Here is a 19407-nt window from a genome sequence, read left to right as displayed (position 1 = left end):
CCTCGGCCTCCCAAAGTGCTGGGATTACAAGCGTGAGCCACCACGCCCGGCCTCAGTTATCAATGTTAAAATGCTTTCCATACATGAAGTAGGCATTCAAAATATTATTTAATGTCTTTCTCCACAATCACTATATTGTGACCTCGGACAAATCACTCCTCTAAGACTCTTCCTCTTTAGAAGTAATATGTCCTCTTTTTTTTTTTTTTTTTTTTTTTTTGAGACAGTCTCGCTCTGTCGCCCAGGCTGGATTGCAGTGGTGCAATCTCGGCTCACTACAACCTCTGCCTCCTGGATTCAAGCGATTCCCCTGCCTCAGCCTCCCAAGTAGCTGGGACTACAGGCGCCCGCCACCATGCCTGGCTAATTTTTTATAATTTTTTTTTTTTTTTTTTTTTTTTTTTTTTTTTTTTTTTTTCGAGTTGGAGTCTCGCTCTGTCGCCCAGGCTGGAGTGCAGTGGCGCAATCTCGGCTCACTGCAAGCTCCGCCTCCCGGGTTCACGCCATTCTCCTGCCTCAGCCTCTCCGAGTAGCTGGGACTACAGGCGCCCGCCACCGCGCCCGGCTAATTTTTTGTATTTTTAGTAGAGACGGGGTTTCACTGTGGTCTCGATCTCCTGACCTCGTGATCCGCCCGCCTCGGCCTCCCAAAGTGCTGGGATTACAAGCGTGAGCCACCACGCCCGGCAATTTTTTATAATTTTAGTAGAGACGGGGTTTCACCGTGTTAGCCAGGATGGTCTCGATCTCCTGACCTCGTGATTTGCCCGCCTCAGCCTCCCAAACTGTTGGGATTACAGACGTGAGCCACCACACCCAGCATATGTCCTCATTGGGGTCATTATTCCCTACCTAGATTTCTTTGAAATCTTGTTACTTCCTGCAGAACTGTTGCATAATATTTAAGTCCCACCCTTATCTTGTGTAACCTGTTTTTCTAGTTATTTGTCCAGTCATAGTCCTCAAATACTTGTTCCTTTAGCCACATCTGATCATTTTCCTTACTTCCTCCATACACTTTCCTCCTGGGGTTTATCCTAGATGTGTGCTCTGTGTAGTATGAACTACCTTCCCTACTTCACTTTCGTTGTCAAAATCCCATTTATCTTTTCAAATAAGTTTTCTTAATTATTTCCTAATTACAATTACTTTTCTTTCTCCTTTTGTAGAACTTAGTATCTCCTCCTAGTAAGTAGTGTTATGAGTTTTATCACATTCTGTTTTTTTGGGGGGATGGGGATTGGGGTGGGACAGCCTCACTTTATCACCCAGACTGGAGTGCAGTGGTGCGATCTCGGCTCACTGCAACCTCTGTCTCCTGTGTTCAAGCAGTTCTCATGCCTCAGCCTCCCAAGTAGCTGGAATTACAGGTAGCCACCACGCCTGGCTAATTTTTGTATTTTTAGTAGAGATAAGGTTTAGCTATGTTAGCCAGTCTGGTCTCAAACTCCCGACCTCAGGTAATCTGCCTGCCTCTACTTCCCAAAGTGCTTGGATTACATACATGAGCCACTGCTCCCGGCCTCAAAGTTTTATCACATTCTGATAGATAATCTAGATATCTGCATACATACTTGTTTTCCCACCAAATTGTAAGCTTCTTATGGCCAGGGCCACCCTTTGTTCAACTTGGATGCCTTGTAGAACCCAGCAGCATTTTCTACATATAATTACTAAAATATCTATGACTTAAAATCTCCTTAAAGAGATTTAAATGCATCTGCCCTCTCATGTGGTAACAAATACGAGGAAATTATTTTGGTTCATCAATTTCATATCTACCCAAGAGAGACATTTCAAAATGGATTAAGTGCCAAATTTTGTCCTGAAAAGTTTGTAGGCTAGGCACAGTGGCTCACACCTGTAATCCTAGCACTTTGGGAGGCCAAGGCAGGCAAGTTGCTTGAGCCCAGGAGTTGAAGACCAGCCTGGGCAACATAGTGAAACACCATGTCTACAAAAATAAATAAATAAGTAAATAAAAATGTCCTATCCCTTCTTGGTAGCATGCATCTGTAGTTCCAGCTACTTGGAGGGCAAGGAGGCTGAGGCAAGAGGTTCACTTGACTCTGGGAGGTTGAGGCTGCAGCTGCAGTGAGCTGAGATCTTACCACTGCACTCTACTCTAGGAGACAGAATGAGACCCTGTCTCAAAAAAATGAAAAAAGAAAAATTACTATCACCTAGTGATGTCATGGCTTTCCTAGTATTTTGGCTTTTTTGTACAATGTACAGTAATTTCCTAGGCTTTCACATTCATTCACCACACACTCACTGACTCACCCAGAGCAACTTCCAGTCCTGCAAGGTCCATTCATGGTAAGTACTTTATACTATAAAGTGTACCATTTTTCATCTTTTACAACCATATTTTTACTCTATCTTTCTTATGTTTAGAAATGTTTAGATACACAAATACTTACCATTGTGTTACAAGTGCCTGCAGTATTCAGTACAGTTACATGCTAACAGGTTTGTAGCCTAGGACCTATAAGCTATACCACCTAGGTTTGTGTGAGTATATTCTATGATGTTCACACAGCATTTGTCAGAATGTATCACTATCAAATGACAAATGACTTTATATTTCTATCCAAAACAGTTTCTATGAGCAACATTTATTATATCTATTAAGTTATGTTTGTATTCTCCTTTGCTGTTTATAAAGTGCTTTTACATATATCTGCATTTGAGTGAGCTATGCTGTGTTTAAGTACATCTATGTTATAGTCCCAGATAGATAGATAGATAGATAGATAGATAGATAGATAGATTTTTTTTTTTTTTTTCGAGACAGAGTCTCGCTCTGTCGCCCAGGCTGGAGCGCAGTGGCACAATCTCGGCTCACTGCAAGCTCCGCCTCCCGGGTTCACGCCATTCTCCTGCCTCAGCCTCTCCGAGTAGCTGGGATTACAGGCGCCCGCCACCACGCCCAGCTAATTTTTTTGTATTTTTAGTAGAGATGGGGTTTCACCGTGGTCTCAATCTCCTGACCTCGTGATCCGCCCGCCTCGGCCTCCCAAAGTGCTGGGATTACAAGCATGAGCCACCACGCCCGGCCTCCTAGATTTATATTAATAGACTCAGATCATAACAGTCTTTATAAATATATTGTTTTTACTGGAACATTGTTTTAAATCCAAGACAGTTTTTCTTTCTCTGTCAGTATGATTTTGATCCTATTTTTCCTCTGGTTATTTGATACTAAAGAATTTTATACTTGTTTAAATATTAATCATAATAAATTATTATGAGAGTAAATAAATTAAAAATCATTTAATATTTTCCTAAAGCACATCATGCTTATTACCTGTTTTATGAATTATTAAGATAACTTGGCCAGGTGCCGTGGCTCACGCCTGTAATCCCAACACTTTGGGAGCTGAGGGGGCAAATCACCTGAGGTCAAGCGTTCGAGACCAGCCTGGCCAATGGATAAAACCGTGCCTCTACTAAAAATACAAAAAATAGCCAGGCATAGTGTAATCCCAGTAGTTGGCATCTATAATCCCAGCTACTTGGGAGGCTGAGGCACAAGAATTACTTGAACCTGGGAGGCAGAGTTGCAGTGAACCAAGATCATGCCATTGCATTCCAGCCTGGGCAACAGAGTGAGACTCTGTCTCAAGAAAAAAATAAATAAATAAAGGTTGTCTTCATAATGTCTTTTATGATGGCAATCTTTCCTTTTTTTTTTTCTGAGACAGAGTTTCGCTCTTGTTGCCTAGGCTGTAGTACAATGGCACAATCTCGGCTCACTGCAACCTCCTGGGGTCAGGCGATTCTCCAGCCTCAGCCTCTTGAGTAGCTGGGATTACCAGCACACACCACCACGCCCAGATAATTTTTTTATTTTTAGTAGAGGTGGGGTTTTGCCATGTTGGCCAGGCTGGTCTTGAACTCCTGACCTCAGGTGATCCACCCGCCTTGGCCTCCCAAAGTGCTAGGATTACAGGCATGAGCCACCCTGTCCAGTCACCAATCTTTCTTACACTGATTCAGGATATAATCCATGATCATGCATTGCCTTTTGTTACCATGCCCTTTTTTTTTTTTTTCTTAATTTGACAGGGTCTGGCTCTCTCACTCAGGCTGGAGTGCAGTGTGCTATCTGGGCTTACTGCAGCCTCTGCCCGACCCCGGGTTCAAGTGATCCTTTCACTTTAGCCTCTCAAGTAGCTGGGACCAAAGGCATGCACTACCACACCCAGCATTTTTTTTTTTTTTTTTTTTTGAGATGGTGTCTAGCTGTGTCTCCCAGGCTGGAGTACAGTGGCGCGATCTCAGTTCACTGCGACCTCCGCCTCCTGGGTTCAAGCGATTCTCCTGCCTCAGCCTCCCAAGTAGCTGGGATTACAGGCACCCACCACCATGCCCAGCTAATTTTTGTATTTTTAGTAGAGATGGGGTTTCACTGTGTTGGCCAAGCCGGTCTCGAACTCCTGACTTCATAATCCACCCGCCTCGGCCTCCCAAAGTGCTGGGATTACAAGCGTGAGCCACTGCGCCCGGCCAAAAGTCAGTATGTTATAATTTCGTTAGAGGAAAGAAATATATCAGCTTTGCCTTATTTACTGGAACTTTAGGCCAGGCACAGTGGCTCATGCCTGTAATCCCAGCACTTTGGCCGAGGCGGATGCATCACCTGAGGTCAGGAGTTCAAGACCGGCCTGACCAACATGGTGAAACCCCATCTCTACTAAAAATACAAAAATTAGCCAGGCGTGGTGATGCATGCCTGTAATCCCAGCTACTTGGGAAGCTAAGGCAGGAGAACGGCTTAAACCTGGGAGGCGGAGGTTGCAGTGAGCCGAGATCACGCCATTGCACTCCAGCCTGGGTGACAAGAGCAAAACTCCATCTGAAAAAAAAAAAAGAATTAATTGGAACTTTAAGCTAAAATATAGTCATAATATCTTAAATGAGGCTCTTCTAAGGCCCTTTTTTCTCATTTTCCTTCCTTTTTTCCCCCTTTTATATATTTATGAAATCTCTTGAGATCTCATTTTAAACTTTAGGAAACAAACCAATAATGTGAGTAGAAGACACAAGCCTAGAGAGACATGGTGGAGTAAAAGCAAGAGAATAATATAGTGAGTAGATGTTGAGCAAGAAACTGAGGTTTTGAAGCTTAAATCTCCTTCCCAACTATTAAAATCAAGGCAAGTCACTCAGTCTTATCGAGCATCTTTCCTCTTACCTGCTTCACAGTATTGATATAAAGTAACCAAATATAAGGCAGTCATTATAATCAGATCTAAAATTTGTGTTCCTTCTCCAGAACTGTTGGAGAAAATAAAAGAGCCTCTTTCTTTTCTTTCTTTTTTTTTTTTTTTAAAATAGAGACAGGGTCTCACTTGTTACCCAGGCCAGTCTCAAATTCCTGGGCTCAGGCAGTCCTCCCACCTCAGCTTCCAAAAGTATTGGGATTACAGGCGTGAACCCGCATGCCCAGCCAGGAGCCTCTTTCTTAAAGACAATTTCAGAAGTAAAGATTTTTTTTTTTAATTTATCAATGTACTTGGTACCCTCTCCTCATAGGATGATCTGTTATCTGTATTTGACCATAGGAGGAAATTTCTTTGACTCTGACTGTTTCCCATTCTTTTTTTATCACAGCCCAAAGAGTCGATTGATCCAATTAAAGAAAGAGAAGCTGGAGTATACTCCAGGAGAGCATGAATATGGATTATTTCCAGCGCCCATTCATGTTGGTAAGTACTGAGTCCACACAATGTATTGCTGAGAAGAAACAGTATTTCCTGGGTTTGAGGGAAATGTCTTTTTAATCTTGTTATTATTTCTGTTTCTCCGGTGGGATCAAGCTCTTTCTGTACCATTTTACTTAAACTTACTCTGAAGAATTTTATACACTGTTTGATAGTCAGGGGGTCACAGTGGCATAAATCTTGTTCATTGGAGCCTTAATAAATAACACTGGGCCAGGCATGGTGGCTCATGCCTATAATCCTAGCACTTTGGGAGGCTGAAGCAGGTGGATTGCTTGAGCCCAGGAGTTGATGGCCTGGGCAACTTGGTGACACCCTGTCTCTACAAAAAATATGAAAATTAGCTGGACGTGGTGGCAGAGGTCTGTAGTCCCAGCCACTCTGGAGGCTGAGGTGAGAGGACCACTCAAGCCTAGGAGGTTGAGGCTATGGTGTAGTCATGATCCTGCCACTGCAGTCATTCTAAGTTCATCCCATTTTTTTCTGTCCCTTATCCAGTTCATCTCAAGTTCTGTTGTGTTTCTATCCCTGAAATATATCCTACTTCTCTCCAAATCTCTGGCAGTACAGGATCATTGTCTTTCTTACTCTCCCTGGATTTCCCAGTACCTGGGAAGATACTAGATAATAGAAGTTTATCAAATATTTGCCATACAAATGAAAGAAAAGGAGAAGGCTGGGTGCAGTGGCTCACGCCTGTAACCCCAGCAGTTTGGGAGGCCTAGGCAGGCGGATCACGAGGTCACGAGATCGAGACTATCCTGGCTAACACAGTGAAACCCCGTCTCTACTAAAAATACAAAAAATTAGCTGGGCTTGGTGGCAGGCACCTGTAGCCAGCTACTCGGGAGGCTGAAGCAGGAGAATGGCGTGAACCCAGGAGGCGGAACGTGCAGTGAGCCGAGATTGCGCCACTGCACTCCAGACTGGACGACAGAGTGAGACTCTGTCTCAAAAAGAAAAGAAAAGAAGAAATAAGGATAAAATATTGAATGTAGATGTCAGGTTTTCTTCATGTATTCAGTTTGTTTAAACAAAATTGCTTTAAAGGGGTTCATTAAACACGTAGTATGAAACCAGGAACACCTTAATTTTATACTTGATGTTGATCCTATGTCTTGTAGTGTTTTCTTCAACTATGATTCTCTTGACCAGACTCTTGTTTATATTCTGATTAACTAATCTCCTTTTCTCCCTGAGAGAGTTCAGTACCAGCAAAGTTTTTTAATCAGCAGACATTTAATAAGTTCTTCAGTAAAGATTAGTTTGCTTGAATTATTCTGTGTTGGGTAGCTGGAGACAGATTTAACTACAACATGAAGTTACAAGGTTTAATTCTCAGCTACATAAACTTTACGTGTGCTTACTTAATGAAGGTAAGAGTAAGTTCCTTATTCTCTAGTATTAGTGCCAAAGCTCTTTTGAAAGAGTCTTTTGTATTTCTAATGAGATCATAGCAGTGGAAGCAGGCTCTCAGCAAATCTAAAATCTGCTAATGATAAATAGGCTTTGAAAATAAGAACTAGGCTGGGCGAGGTGGCTCACACTTGTAATCCCAGCACTTTGGGAGGCTGAGGTGGGAGGATCTCTTGAATCCAATAGTTCAAGATCACCCCATTGCACTCCGGCATGGGTGACAAGAGTGAGACTCTATCTCAAAAAAAAAAGAAGAAAAGAAAAAAAAAAGACTAGGAATTTTACTTTTGGTATTGAAAGAGTAGATTATATCAGGCTAACCCTCCCAGGAATAACAATTATCCACCTGTAATCCCAGCACTTTGGGAGGCTGAGGCAGGTGGATCACCTGAGGTCAGGAGTTCAAGACCAGCCTGGCCAACATGGTGAAACCCCATCTGCACTAAAAATACAAAAATTAGCTGGACATAATGGTGCATGCCTGTAGTCCCAGCTCCTCAAGAGGCTGAGGCACGAGAATCACTTGAACCTGGGAGGCAGAGGTTGCAGAGAGCCAAGATTTTGCTACTGTACTCCAGCCTGGGCAACAGAGCAAGACTCTCAAAAAAAAGTAAAATAAATAAGAAAAAAAATGCATCAACTGGACAGATTTAAAACATAGTAATCCTGAGTCACTGGAGAACAACCAAAAGCAGGCACAAACTGAAGAAAAATCAATAATTAGAAGAAGAGAAGCACACTGGTTGCATTTCCCACTTGTATAGCTCTTTGTCTGTGGCCAGATCCCAGTTAGCAGTACAAGTAAGCACTTAGAAACCTTGAATCTTACTGATTATTTAAGGGCCATGTTTCAGGACAGCTATGGCAGCAGGAAAGTGAGGGATAAAATGCTAATAGAGGAAACTGCAAATTTTGCATATAAACTCAAGCCACATATCTAGGTAACTGACCCCTAAACTATGTATATACAACCAGAATCCAGTAAAGTTAGTTGAGACTAAAGATACTAAGTAGGGATTTCAGCTGCTGCCTACCCCATGGAAGAGAGTGTTACAGATTTTGGTTCACCCACAGTAACTGCTTGCTCTAATGCAAAGAAAAACTTATTTTCTTTTATTTCTTTCTTATTTTTTATTTTTATTTCTATTTTTTTGAGATGGGGTCTCATTGTGTTGTCGAGGCTCAAGTGCAGTAGTGCAATCTTGGCTCACTGCAGCCTCTGCCTCCTAGGCTCAAGTGATTCTCCCGCTTCAGCCTCCCAAGTAGCTGGGACCACAGGCATGCACCACCACACTTGGCTAATTTTTTGTATTTTTGATAAAGATGGGGTTTCACCATGTTGCTCAGGCTAGTCTCAAACTCTTGAGTTCAAGCAGTTTGCCCACCTCACCCTCCCAAAGTGCTGGGATTACAGGCATGAGCCACTGCGCCCGGTCGAAACCAGTTATTTTCATAGGATAATAAGACAATTGAGAATCTCTGCAATGTATTGCTTATAATGTCCATAATTTAATCCAAAATTACTGGACATTAATAAACATGAAAATATAACTCATATTAAGAGAGAAGGCTCTCAACACTGACAATTTCCAAGGTCATCCAGATGCTGAAAATAGCAGACAAGGATTTTAAAGTCATTATGATAACTGTGTTCAAGGATGTAAAGGAAAATATGCTTATAATGAATAAGCAGATAAATCTTAAAAATGGAAACATAAAAATTTAAAAATGAATAGCCAAATGAAAGTCCCAGAACTAAAACATATATGTCTGATTTTAAAACAAAATGTAGGTTTACTAATAGATTGAAGACAGCAGAAGTGTCAGTTAAACTTGAAAGTATATGAATATAAATTGTCAGCCAGGTGTGATGGTTCACACCTGTAATGCCAGTACTTTGGGAGACCGAGGCAGGTGGATCACCTGAGGTCAGGAGTTCGAGACCAGCCTGGCCAACATGGAAAAACCCCATCTCTGCCAAAAATACAAAAATTAGCCGGGTGTGGTGGCATGCGTTTATATTCCCAGCTACTCAGGAGGCTGAGTCAGGATAATCACGTGAACCCAGGAAGCAGAAGTTACAGTGAGCAGAGATTGTGCCACTGTACTCCAGTCTGGGCAACAGAGCAAGACTCCGTCTCAAAAAAAGAAAAAACATGGCCAGGTGCGGTGGCTCACGCCTATAATCCCAGCACTTTGGGAAGCCGAGGCAGGTGGATCACGAGGTCAGGAGATCAAAACCATCCTGGCTAACACAGTGAAACCCTGTCTCTACTAAAAATACAAAAAAAAAAAATTAGCTGGGCGTGGTGGCGGGTGCTTGTAGTCCCAGCTACTTGGGAGGCTGAGGCAGGAGAATGGTGTGAACCCGGGAGGTGGAGCTTGCAGTGAGCCAAGATCACACCATTGCACTCCAGCCTGGGTGACAGAGTGAGACTCCATCTCAAAAAAAGAAAGAAAAAAAGGGGAACAAAAAAAGAGTGATATTAATTACAGATGTCTTTAATAAGATAAGGAAATTCCTTTTTAGTTCTGAGAGCTTTCTGCAGAAGTCTTTAGAATTAATTTTGTTCTATAGTCGTTTTTTCTTTTAAAGTCTTTGTCAAGTTTTGTATTAGGCATACACTAGCCTCATTAAATGAGTTGGAAAATTATTTTCCTCCTCTGTTTTCTGGAAGACTGGTATTACTTCTTTCTCAAATATATACCAGACTTCACTAGGGAAGCCATTTAGAACTGAAATTTTGTAAGGTACTCAGTTTATTTAAAAGATCTAGACTATTCAGATGTTCATCTTGACTCAGTTTTGATATGTTGTATTTCTAAAGGAATTTGTCCATTTTATCTAAATTATTAAAGATATTGGCATAATATTATTTATAACATTCCCTTATTAGTCTCTTAATGAATCTAGGACCTATAGTGAGATCAACTTTTTTTGTTTTGGATACTGGTAAGCCACCACACCCGGCCTATTATCATTCTTAATGGTGAAATGTTGAATGTTTCCTCCTAAGATTGGAAAGAAGATAGAGTTGTCCACTCTGACTCAGCATTATATGGATGTTCTAGGCAGTGTATTAAGTCAAGAAAATGAGTAAGAGTCATCATAATGATCAGGATGGAAGAAATGAAACTGTTTCTGTTTATAGGTGACATGATTGTTTATATAAAAAAAAAATCCAAAGAGATCCACACCAAAAAAAAAAAAAAAAAAGCTACTGGTAGTAGTAGCAGCAAGGTTACTGGAAAATCATCAGTATTAAAAAATCAATTGTATTCTTATAAAACTTAGTATACTCTAAACGTTTGATGTGGCAGTCATGCTCCTTGGTATTTTCTCAAATAATTTGAAAACATATCTATTGAAAAGAAAAACCTGCACACAGATGTGTGTTTTGTTTTCGTTTTTGTTTTCTTTTGAGATGGAGTCTCACTCTGTTGCCCAGGCTGGAGTGCAGTGGCGTGATCTTGGCTCTCTGCATTCTCCTCCTCCCAGGTTCAAGCAATTCTTGCACCTCAGCCTCCTGAGTATCTGGGACTGCAGGCATGTGCCACCATGCCCAGCTAATTTTTGTATTTTTAGTAGAGGTGGGGTTTCACCATGTTGGCCAGGCTGGTCTCAGACTCCTAACCTCAAGTGATCCACCCACCTCATCCTTCCAAAGTGCTGGGATTACAGGCATGAGCCACCGTGCCTAGCCTCTTTTTTAAAGCCTTAAATAAACATATATTCAGATAATATAAATATATATCTCCAAGTAAAGGGTTTATTTGGGAGTAATATACAGTAATTAGGCTTGGCGGGTGGCTCACACCTGTAATCCCAACACTTTGGGAGGCCGAGGCAGGCAGATCACCTGAGGTCAGAAGTTCAAGAGCAGCCTGGCCAACATGGTCTCTACTAAAAATAGAAAAAAAATAGCCAGGAGTGGCCGGACGCAGTGGCTCAAGCCTGTAATCCCAGCACTTTGGGAGGCCGAGGCGGGCGGATCACGAGGTCAGGAGATCGAGACCATCCTGGCTAACACGGTGAAACCCCGTCTCTACTAAAAATACAAAAAATTAGCCGGGTGTGTTGGCGGGCGCCTGTAGTCCCAGCTACTCGGGAGGCTGAGGCAGGAGAATGGCGTGAACCCGGGAGCCGGAGCTTGCAGTGAGCCGAGATCGCGCCACTGCACTCCAGCCTGGGCAACAGAGCGAGACTCCGTCTCAAAAAAAAAAAAAAAAAAAAAAATAGCCAGGAGTGATGGTGGATGCCTGTAATCCCAGTTACTCAGGAGGCTGAGACAGGAGGATCACTTGAACTCAGGAGGTGGAGGTTGCAATGAGCCAGGATCACACCATTGCACTCCAGCCTGGGTGACAGAGCAAGACTCTGTCTCAAAAAAAAAAAAGAATTAGTCGAGGCATGGTGGCTCATGCCTGTAATCCCAGCACTTTGGGAGGCCGAGGAGAGACGATTGCGTGAGGCCAGGAGTTTGAGACCAATTTAGGCAATGTAGTGAGAACCTCTCTCTATAAAGCAATAACAACATTTGTTAGGTGTGGTGGTACATGCCTACTCAGGAGGCTGAGGCAGGAGGATCACTTGAGCCCAGGAGATTGAGGCTGCAGTGAGCTATGATTGCACCAGCGCACTCCAGCCTGGGTGACGGATCAAGTCCCTGTTTTCTATGAAAAAAAAAAAAAAAAAGAATCGCAATTCAGGACACATAGACCAGAGTAGTCCCTAAGTGTGTCTGAAAAACAAAGAGAAAGGCTGGGGTTGTATTGAGCAAAAGAGGAAGGTTGGAAGAAGGTTAGCCAGGCACAGTGGCTCAAGCCTATAATCCCAGGACTTTGGGAGGCTGAGGCTGTTGGATTGCTTGAGCTCAGGAATTCGAGAGCAGCCTGGACAACATAATGAAAACCCGTGTATACAAAAATTTAAAAAGAACAGAAAAATTTAGCCAGGTATGGTGACATGCACCTGTGGTCCAGCTACTTAGGAGCCTGAGGCAGGAGGATCACCTGAGCCTGGGAAGTTGAGGCTGCAATGAGCTGAGATTGCACCAGTGCACTCCAGCCTGAATGACAGAGTGAGATCCTGTCTCAAAAACAAAGAAAAAAGAAAAAGGTCACTGGTACAGTCGTCATTGGTGAGTGGCAGCAGTTACTATATAAGACATAGTCTTAGTTATAGTTAGATCTTTGTGAATTTTCTGTTGAAGTGCAAAATCAATTCCCGGATCAGGGACCTTAGTGCCTTCCCCCATGGCCTCCTGACTCCATTTTAGTTGGATATGGTATGAATGATTCCATTTTGTCTAATCAACTTTCACACCTCTCTCAAACTTACACCAGCAAACACCCACTGGGGAGTGTTTGCTTAAGCAAAAGCTCCTTAAGCTGATAAACAACTTTAGCAAAGTCTCAGGATACAAAGTCAATGTACAGAAATCACTAGCATTCCTATACACCAATAACAGTTAAACCAAGAGCCAAATCATGATTGAACTCTCATTCACAATTGCCACAAAAAGAATAAAATACCTAGGAATACAGCTAACTAGGGAAGCGAAGGATCTCTATAAGGAGAACTACAAACCACTGCTCAAAGAAATCAGCGAAGACACAAATAGAAAAATATTCCATGCTTATGGATTGGAAGAATAAATACCATTGAATGGCCATACTGCCCAAAGCAATTTATAGATTCAATGCTATTCCCATTAAACTACCATTGAAATTCTTCATAGAGCTAGAAAAAAACTATTTTAACATTCATATGGAACCAAAAAAGAGCCTAAATAGCCAAGGCAATCCTACACACAAAAAAAGAACAAAGCTGAAGGCATCATGCTACCTGACTTCAAACTATACTACAGGGCTACAGTAATCAAAACAGCATGGTACTGATAAAAGAGCAGACACATAGACCAGTGAAACAGAATAGAGAACCCAGAAATAAGACTGCACACCTATAACTATGTGATCTTTGACAAACCTGACAAAAACAAGCAATTGGGAAAGGATTCCCTATTCAGTAAATGGTGCTGGGATAACTGGTTAGCCATATGCAGAAGGTTGAAACTGGACCCCTTCCTTACAGCATATACAAAAACAAACTCAAGATAGATTAAAAACTTCAATGTAGGCCAGGCGTGGTGGCTCACGCCTGTAATCCCAGCAGTTTGGGAGGCTGAGGCATGTGGATCACTTGAGGCCAGCAGTTCGAGACCAGCCTGGCCAACATGGCAAAACCCCATCTCTATTAAAAATGCAAAAATTAGCTGGGTGTGGTGGCACATGCCTGTAATCCCAGCTACTTGAGAGGCTGAGGCGTGAGAATCACTTGAACCCTGGTGGTGGAGGTTGCAATGAGCTGAGATCACTGCATTCCAGCCTGGGCAACACAGCAAAACTCTGTCTCAAAAAAAAAAAAAAAAAGACTTAAATGTAAAACCCAAAACTATAAAAACCCTGAAAGACAATCTAGGCAGTACCATTCAGGACATAGGCACAGGCAAAGACTTCATGACATGCCAAAAGCAATTGTAACAAAAGCAAAAATGGACAAATAGTGTCAAAGAACTTCCGTACAGCAAAATAAACTATGAACAGAGTAAACAACCCATAGAATGGGAGAAAAATTTTGCAAACTGCATCTGACAAAGATCTAATATCCAGCATCTATAAAGAACTTAAATATACAAGAAAAAAATCCATTAAGAAGTGGGCAAGGCCTGGAGCGGTGGCTCATGCCTGTAACACAGCACTTTGGGAGACCAAGGCAGGCAGATCACTTGAGGTCAGGAGTTTGAGACCAGCCTGGCCAACATGGTGAAACCCCGTCTCTACTAAAAAAAAAAATAGAAAAAATTAGCTGGGCATGGTGGCATGTGCCTGTAATCCCAGCTATTCAGGAGGCTGAGACAGAATTGCTTGAACTCCAGGTGGCAGAGGTTGCAGTGAGCCGAGATCATGCCACTCCAGCCTGGGCAAAAAAGTAAGACTCCATCTCAAAACAACAATAATAACAATAAAAATTTTTTAAAGACTCTTGGCCAGGTGCAGTGGCTCACATCTGTAAACCCAGCACTTTGGGAGGCCAAGGCAGGCAAATCACCTGAGGTCAGGAGTTCGAGATCATTGGACAACATGGTGAAACCCTGTCTCTACTTAAAATACAAAAAAATTAGCTGGGCATGGTGGTGGGCTCCTGTAATCGCAGCTACTCGGGAGGCTGAGGCAGGAGAATCGCTTGAACTCAGGAGGCACAGGTTGCAGTGAGCTGAGATTACACCACTGCACTCCAGCCTGGGTGACAGAGTGAGACTCCATCTCCAAAAAAAAAAAAAAAGTGGGCAAGGGACATGAACAGACACTTCTCGAAAGACATATATGTGGCCAACAATCGTATGTCTCTCCCTCCACTGCCATGGTGTCAGAGGAGGTCTAGCTGAGTCAGACTTTTACCAACACCTAGCAGTAACATAACCACCCTACCACAATGTCAGTGGAGACCCCTTGGGGAATTGGAATTCTGACCATTCCCTAGCAGTAATGGGGAGCTTCCCCATCCCCCAACTCAGGTTTCAGTGGAGGCCTAGTAGGCAACTTGGACTTTTACTTACAGCTGGCAGTAATGAGGCAGCTTTATCCCTTTTCTGCTGGAGCAGTTTCAGAAAAAGCCAGCTAAAATACAAATTTCATGTAATCTAGAACCTTATACTACTACAAAAGTGTTTAGCTTTGAATTTAAAATCACATGTTATTTGCCAAGCATGGTGGCTCATGCCTGAAATCCCAGCACTTTGGGAAGATGATATATGTCCACACCAAGACGTTAGAATTATCTGGCAGATTTTTAAAGCAGTCTTGATAAAAATACCTTAGTGAGCAATTGTGAACATGCTTGAAACAAATCAAGAAGAAGATAATTTTTCATATTTTATTTTATTTATTTACTTATTTTAATTTTTTGAGACAGGGTCTTGCTCTGTTGCCCAGTCTGGAGTGCAGTGGCACAATCGCTGCCCACTGTGGCCTCCACCTCCCAGGTTCAAGTGATTTCTCCTGCCTCAGCCTCCCGAGTAGCTGGGATTACAGGCATGTGCCACCACACCCGGCTAATTTTTGTATTTTTAGTAAAGATGGGGTTTTACCACATTGGCCAGACTGGTCTCGAACTCCTGACCTCAAGTGATCCGCCCGCCTCACCTCCCAAAGTGCTGGGATTACAGGCGTGAGCCACTGCACCTGGCCAAAAATTTTTTTAAATTAGAATTTTTATAACTGACTCAGTAATTAAAATAAAAAGTTCAGAGATTTTATGAGAGAAATTGAACCAGAAAAAAAAAATACATTCAGAGATAGACTTAACAGCAGAATGAATGGGACAGAGGAAATAATCTATGCACTAGAAGATAGAATAATACATATTACTCAGTGTATACAACAACATAGAAAATAGAATTAAAAAAAAAGACTGAGGAGCTTGTGAGAATATGACAAAAAAAGCAAATTTGTGTTATCGGAGTCATGGAAGGAGGAAAAAAAAGGGCACAGATGAAAAGCACCTTAGTAAATAACAACTGGAAACTTACCAAATTTGGCAGGAGACAGAAATCTCTGTATTCAAGAAGATTAGCAGACTCCAAACAGGATAAACCCAAACAAATAAATGCCGAGACACATAATCACATTTCAGAACACTAACAAAACAATTTTAGGCTGGGCGAGATAGGTTGCTCCTGTAATACCAAATACTTTGGGAGGCTGATTGCTTGAGCTCAGAAGTTTGAGACCACCTTGGGCAACATGGTGAAACCCTGTCTCTACAAAAAATACAAAAAAAATTAGCCAGGCATGATTGGCACATGCCTGTCATCCCAACTACTCAGGAGAACGAATCTCAGAAAAAATAAAAAAAAAAAAAAAAAAAAAACACCAATTTTAAAACAATGACAGAGAAATTACCCTTACCTATAAGGATAAAACAATTCAAATGACAGTAGATTTCTCATCTGAATCTATGGAGGCCAAATGGAAGTGATACAACATTTTTCACATCCTGAAAGCAAAGAATCGTCAACTCCGAATCTTGTAACCAATGAAAATACCTGTCAGGAATTAAGAAGAAATGAAGGCATTCTTAGATTAATGAAAACTAAGAGAGTTTGTTGCCAGCAGATGTACCCTATGAGTAAAGGAAGTTCTGTGAACAGAAAGGAAACAATTTTAAAAAAAGACACTTTGGAACATTAGGAAGGAAGAATACAGTAAACAAAAACATGGATATATACAATAGACTTTCCTTCTCTTGAGTTTTTTCTAAGTTTTTTTTTTTTTTTTTTTTTTTTGAGACGGAGTCTTTCTCTGTCCCCCAGGCTGGAGTGCGGTGGCGCGATCTCGGCTCACCGCAACCTCCACCTCCTGGGTTCACGCCATTCTCCTGCCTCAGCCTCCCGAGTAGCTGGGACCACAGGCGCCCGCCAGCACGCCCGGCTAATTTTTTTGTATTTTTTAGTAGAGACGGGGTTTCACCGTGTTAGCCAGGATGGTCTCGATCTCCTGACCTCGTGATCCACCCGCCTCGGCCTCCCAAAGTGCTGGGATTACAGGCTTGAGCCACCGCGCCCGGCGAGTTTTTTCTAAGTTATGTTTAATCATTGAAGCAAAAAGTTTTAACACTGCTGTATTGTTTTAGCAACTTTATTAAGATGCAATTCACAGACCATCCAATTTACTCTTTTAAAATAGACTATGGTTTTTGATATATTTTTTAACTTCCAGTAAAATATACATAACACAGTTTGCATTTTGATCATTTTTAAGTGGACAATTCAGTGTCATTAAGTACATTCACATCGTTGTACGACCATGACTGCTATCCATCCCCGGAACTTTTTCATTATCCACTACTATAACTCTGTACCCATTAAACTGTAACTCCCCATTCTCTGTTCCCCTCAGCCTCTGGTAATCACTGTCTATTTCTTTGAAAGTGGGATTGTATAATACCTGTTCTTTTGTGTCTGCCTTAATTCACTTAGCATAATGTCTTTAAGGTTCATCCATGTTGTAGTACCATCATGTGTTGCTTAATGATGGGGATACATTCTGAGAAATGCATTGTTAGGCAATCTTATAATTATGCAAACATAGAATGTACTAACCAGCCTGTATGGTATAGCCTCTTGCTCCTAAGCTACAAACCTGTATATCATGTTAGTATACTGAATACAGTAGTCAGTTGTGACACAGTGGTAAGTATTTACATATCTAAATGTAGAAAAGGTACAGTAAAAATACAATATAAAGGATAAAAAATGGCAGCCCACTATGGGGCACTTACCTGAATGGAGATTACAGGACTGTAAGTTCCTCTCAGTGGGTCAGTGATTGAGTGGAGAGTGAATGTGAAGGCCTAGAACATCACTGTTAAACTACTGTAGATTTTATAAACACTGCACACTTAGGCTACATTAAATTTTTATTTTTTGTTCCTCAATAGTAAGTTAATCTTAGCTTTCTATAGCTTTTTTACTTTATAAACTTTTAATTTTTTAACATTTTGACTCATAATAACTTAGCTTTAAACATAAACACATTGTACAGCTGCACAAGAAAATATTTTCTTTATGTCCTTATTTTATAAGCTTTATTTTTAACATTTTTTCTTCTTTTTAAACTTTTTTAGGTAAAAGCGAAAAGAGGGCCAGTCATGACAGCTTACACCTGTAATCCCAACACTTTGGGAGGCCAGGGCAGGCAGCTCACTTGAGCCCAGGAGTTTGAGACCAGCCTGGGCAACATAGCAAGACCCTGTCTACAAAAAAAATCAGCCAGGCACGGTGGCATGTGCCTGTAGTGCCAGCAACTTGGCAGGTAGAATTGAGAGGATCACTTTAGTCTGGGAGGTTGAGGCAGCAGTGAGCCATGATCCTGCTATTGTACTCTAGCCTGGGTGACAGAGTAAGACACAGTCTCAAAAAAAAAAAAAAAAAAAAAAAAAAAAAAAAAAAAAAAAAAAAAAAAAAAAAAGAGCTAAGACACAAACCCACATTAGCCTAGGCCTACTCAGGGGCAAGATCATCAATATCACTGTTTTCTTGCTGTATGTCTTGTTCTACTGAAAGGTCTTCAGGGACAGTAACACTCATGGAGCTGTCATCTGATATGGTAATAATGTCTTCTGGAATATCTCCTGAAGGATCTGCCTGAGACTGTTTTTTGGTTTGGTTTGGGTTTGTTTTTGTTTTTTTTTTTGTGACAGAGTCTTGCTCTGTCGCCCAGGCTGGAGTGCAGTGGCACGATCTCAGCTCACCGCAAGCTCCGTCTCCTGGGTTCACACCGTTCTCCTGCCTCAGCCTCCCAAGTAGCTGGGACTACAGGTGCCCGCCACCATGCCCAGCTAATTTTTTGTATTTTTAGTAGAGACAGGGTTTCACCATGTTAGCCAGGATGGTCTTGATCTCCTGACCTCATGATCTGCCCACCTCGGCCTCCCAAAGTGCTGGGATTACAGGCGTGAGCCACCACACCCAGCCTGGTTTGGTTTTTTGAGACAGAGTCTGTGTCGTTGCCTGCTGGAGTGTAATGGCACGATCTGGACTCACTGCAGCCTCCGCCTCCCAGTTCAAACGATTCTCCTGCCTCAGCCTCCTGAGTAGCTGGGACTACAGGTGTGCACCACCACACCCAGCTAATTTTTGTATTTTTAGCAGAGACAGGCTTTCACCATGTTGGCCAGGCTGTTCTCAGACTTCTGACCTCAAGTGATCCACCCACCTCGGCCTCCCAAAGTGCTGGGATTACAGGTGTGGGTCAGCACTCCTGGCAAGGCTGTGTTTTGTTTTGTTTTGTTTTGTTTTCCTTTTTTTTTGAGACCGTGTCTCACTCTGTTGCCTAGGCTGGAGTGCAGTACGTGATCTTGGCACACTGCAACCTCCAACTCCACCTCCGCCTCCCAGGTTCAAGCGATTCTCCTATTTCAGCCTCCCAAGTAGCTGGGATTACAGGCGTGTGCCACCACACCCAGCTAATTTTTGTATTTTTAGTAGAGTTGGGGTTTCACCATGTTGGCTAGGCTGGTCTTGAACTCCTGACCTCAAGTGATCCGCCTGCCTCAGCCTCCCAAAGTGTTGTTGGGATTACAGGCATGAACCATTACGCCCAGCCAAGGGTGGTTTTTTTGTTTGTTTGATTTTTGGTTTTTTTTGAGACGGAGTCTGGCACTATTGTCCGGGCTGGAGTGCAGTGGTGCAGTCTTGGC

The 19407-nt window shown here is 42.2% G+C and overlaps 1 protein-coding gene across 8 annotated transcripts in view; it reads left to right on the top strand.

The window, feature by feature from the left end:
- Nucleotides 1-19407, top strand: part of ASH1L (ASH1 like histone lysine methyltransferase) — a 237985-nt gene that overhangs the window by 168984 nt on the left and 49594 nt on the right. For all 8 annotated transcript variants that reach the window (XM_063626691.1, XM_063626693.1, XM_063626692.1 and 5 more), the window contains one exon: nt 5620-5714. In XM_063626691.1, coding sequence (XP_063482761.1) covers nt 5620-5714 — 95 coding nt within the window. The remainder of the gene's footprint in view (nt 1-5619; nt 5715-19407) is intronic.

Source organism: Symphalangus syndactylus, chromosome 12, assembly GCF_028878055.3.
Source record: "Symphalangus syndactylus isolate Jambi chromosome 12, NHGRI_mSymSyn1-v2.1_pri, whole genome shotgun sequence".
Taxonomy (NCBI): Eukaryota; Metazoa; Chordata; class Mammalia; order Primates; family Hylobatidae; genus Symphalangus; species Symphalangus syndactylus.
The sequence above is the reverse complement of the archived record's forward strand: the minus strand, read 5'-3'. Positions and strand labels throughout refer to the sequence as shown.